Here is a 3,124-nt window from a genome sequence, read left to right on the forward strand (position 1 = left end):
TGGAAGGGGCTGCTGATTCACCCTGCTGTGGTATGATGGGCTGGATCTGGTCTCTTCAGGGGCTGGATGCTGAACCTTATGGAATGCCCTGCAAAACCTCTCAAGTGGTTTTTCCCTGCTTGAGAGAAGTGACATCTCAACGTCATGCCAATAAGACTTTTATGATGCACAGTCCTGTGTGTATGGACAGAATGTTATGTGCTTTTTCATGGAAAAACCTTTCATGTAGTGGTGTCTGTCTTTTGTTTTTGACGTTGCCAGTTTTTAGCACTAATATAATGCATTCTTATTGTGTAGTTGATAGTTTTAAAAAGCCATTTGCCCATCCAAAGTTGTATTGCCCACATGGATATGTGACCGTGGGGCAGATGCTCAGTCGATGAAATCAGCTGTTCATTATGGAACTTGAATTCAAACACCCACTTCATACCAGTTTTCTTTGAGGGTATCAGTTACAGAATTTCTTGTTTTGGGAAGTGACAGTGACATAAGTGGAAGGAAGGTCTTTCTTTTTTCATTCTTCCTTTTTTTTTTTTTCTTTTAATGTTTGTTTGTGTGTTTATAAGCCTACTACTAGTTTGTAAGAAACTCAAATAAATCTTTTCTTAAATGTAAATGATGCAAATGGAAGAAATACTTTATTCTGATTATGTTAACTGTGCTTTATGGCAATTAAGCACTCCTTCCCTTCTGCATTTTTCACTCATGATCTTTTTAAAAATACAAGTCCTGTAATTTTCAGCGATTAACATGAATGCTGTTCTCCAGATGCCTCTCTGAAACAACCTCTCTGTCTGTCTTTGCTTTCAGGACAAACACCATGATGCTGCTCATGAAATCATTGAGACAATTCGGTAAGTGCTTGATTGTAGATCTGGTTAGGAGGAAAGAGGTTTGGGTTCTAAATGGGTATTAAATGTTATAAATGAAATATTTTTGCAGGAATCGAACTGCAAAGAGAGACAACAGTTCTAATAGCTGAACTCACCCTGTGCTCTAATTTGCATGACACCTACTTTCACTGGTTTTTAATTTGCTTTTAGTCTTCGGGTGATGCAATATCTCCTTCTCGTATTCCCAACTTAATTTTAGCTTGTGCCAAACTGTTCCAGTTGTGGGAGTAGTTTTAACTCAAATTGGACATAAGTATCAACTTTATGGTGCTTTTTATGTGGATAAGGATGCTTCAGCATCCAGTGACAGAATTTAAATTAATTTCTTTGGATCTCAATGTTAGGCACTTTAGAAAAACACACACACACATTATCTCACTCACTCCTGTCTTTTTTTAAGATTATCCTGCATATGTTCCTCACAATTTCCAGCTGTTACAACTTTACAATACTAGTAGTTGGGAGTGATGCCTGCCCCAGCATTTTCTGTATTGCTACTGCCTTAAGTTGATCAGTGAGAAAGTGGGGGGGGGAAGAGGTGAAAGGGCAAGAAGTTTGAATATTTTTAGGCACTATAACAGCCAGATGTATTGTGACAAAGCACTTGCTGTGGTTTCAGTACTGGCGGGAAATGACTTGTCTGGCAGGAGCAGTGTCTACGCAGTTATTTATGCGAGTGGCTTTTTTATATCAAGTTATCCCGATTAAATAGTCAAACCAGGCTAGACAGGTTTAAACATGGCTCTGTCTTAAATACATCTGACAGTTGTGCTAGATGGCAATTTTAGGTCCCCGTGTCACGGGCCCTACATACATAAGATTATACATGTACTCAATTTTGTGATCAGCTAGACAACTGGATGGAGTTAAATACTGCTCCAACATCATTTATCAGCCCACATAGCTACCTGGACTAAAATGCTAGTCTTGAATGCGGTTTGACTGCCTACACAGGCTTAGCAAACAGGATGAGTCTTGTTTGGCCAAAAGAGTTTAGCTAAGTCTAATTGTGGTGCCTGGGTCTGACACCCGCCATGAAGCATGGGTCTGACAAATATGCATATTTCAGAACATGTGCAGTGTACCGTATGCTCTTGCATATAGCATGCCCCTATATGTAATACAAATCTTGTTTTTTTTCAAAGGAAGCTTGAAGAAGAAAAAATCTTGGTAGAAACTAAGTCACAGCAGCAAGGAAGCTAAGCCTGCTAACAGTCCCATATGCAGAATGGAGCCTGCAGATCGATCCCGTGTGCTGGGTCCGGGGCAGTGCATGGGTCGTCCATCTGGGCGCTCCTCACAGGCTGGAAACTTGTCAGGGGGAGCAGTAGCAACATTTAATTGTCATGACTCTCCTAACCCTTCTCCCCTGCTGCCAAATTTCCAAACCTGTGGGGATCTTTTTTTTTCTCGTGTATAACACTCATCATGATTTTCACCACGTGGTTTTGGGAATGTGGTGTAGGGAGGAAGGTTTAAGTTATATATGAGAGAATACAGTAGTTTCTTTTTGCATTTGTTGGAGAATTTCATGATTATAAGGGACCGTAACTTCTTCGTGTTTTTTAATGAGGTCATAAAGTATTATTTCCTAGTCACAAACGCCTTATTTATACTAACAAAAAGTACAGCATGTTGCTTATGTTAGAGTTGCCAGGAGAGAGAGTATGGAGATGACTGGCTGAAGGCAGGATCACCTGTTTGTTGCTTGCTGACCTAGTTTTAGACAGGTTTGTAGGGATCAAAGAAATAAGGTTTTATGAGAGTACTGATCATTAGGGGTACTTAAGGAACTTAATGTCCCCCTTAATAGAGCAATGGTAAGAACATGCCTTTCTTCTTCAGCACGCTTCGTACACATTGTATTTTTAAATTGGAGGCCTTTTCAGCATAATAATGGTCAGGAAAAGGACTGCATGAAAATGACACTTGGCAGATATGCTTCCTGCATGTCTGTAATCATCTCGAGTAAAATCTGTCCTTATTTTTAGGATGTTTTTGGTGCTGTTCATTCTACTGAAAAGACATTCAACTATTTGAGACCAGTTCTGGAATCTCTTCTGACTTGCATATTAATCTGTTCAGCTGTAGAATCTTTTACTTGGGTTCATCCATCCACAAGCCACATCAGCTCTGGCAATTGTTAGCGTCGCAGTTTTAAGTTTTGTGGGTTTTTTTTTTTTTTTTTTTTTTAACTCTAACTAATTTGTTTTTTTAAATAAGGGAGATGA

At 39.4% G+C, this 3,124-nt stretch overlaps 1 protein-coding gene across 7 annotated transcripts in view; it reads left to right on the forward strand.

Moving 5' to 3' along the window:
- The window catches only part of DOT1L (DOT1 like histone lysine methyltransferase), a 107,488-nt gene that overhangs the window by 24,874 nt on the left and 79,490 nt on the right, over positions 1 to 3,124 (forward strand). For all 7 annotated transcript variants that reach the window (XM_019513322.1, XM_019513327.1, XM_019513321.1 and 4 more), the window contains exon 2: positions 811 to 854. In XM_019513322.1, the coding sequence (XP_019368867.1) occupies positions 811 to 854 (44 nt within the window). The remainder of the gene's footprint in view (positions 1 to 810; positions 855 to 3,124) is intronic.

Source organism: Gavialis gangeticus, unplaced genomic scaffold (genome assembly GCF_001723915.1).
Source record: "Gavialis gangeticus isolate Ggan-Ray unplaced genomic scaffold, GavGan_comp1, whole genome shotgun sequence".
NCBI lineage: Eukaryota > Metazoa > Chordata > Crocodylia > Gavialidae > Gavialis > Gavialis gangeticus.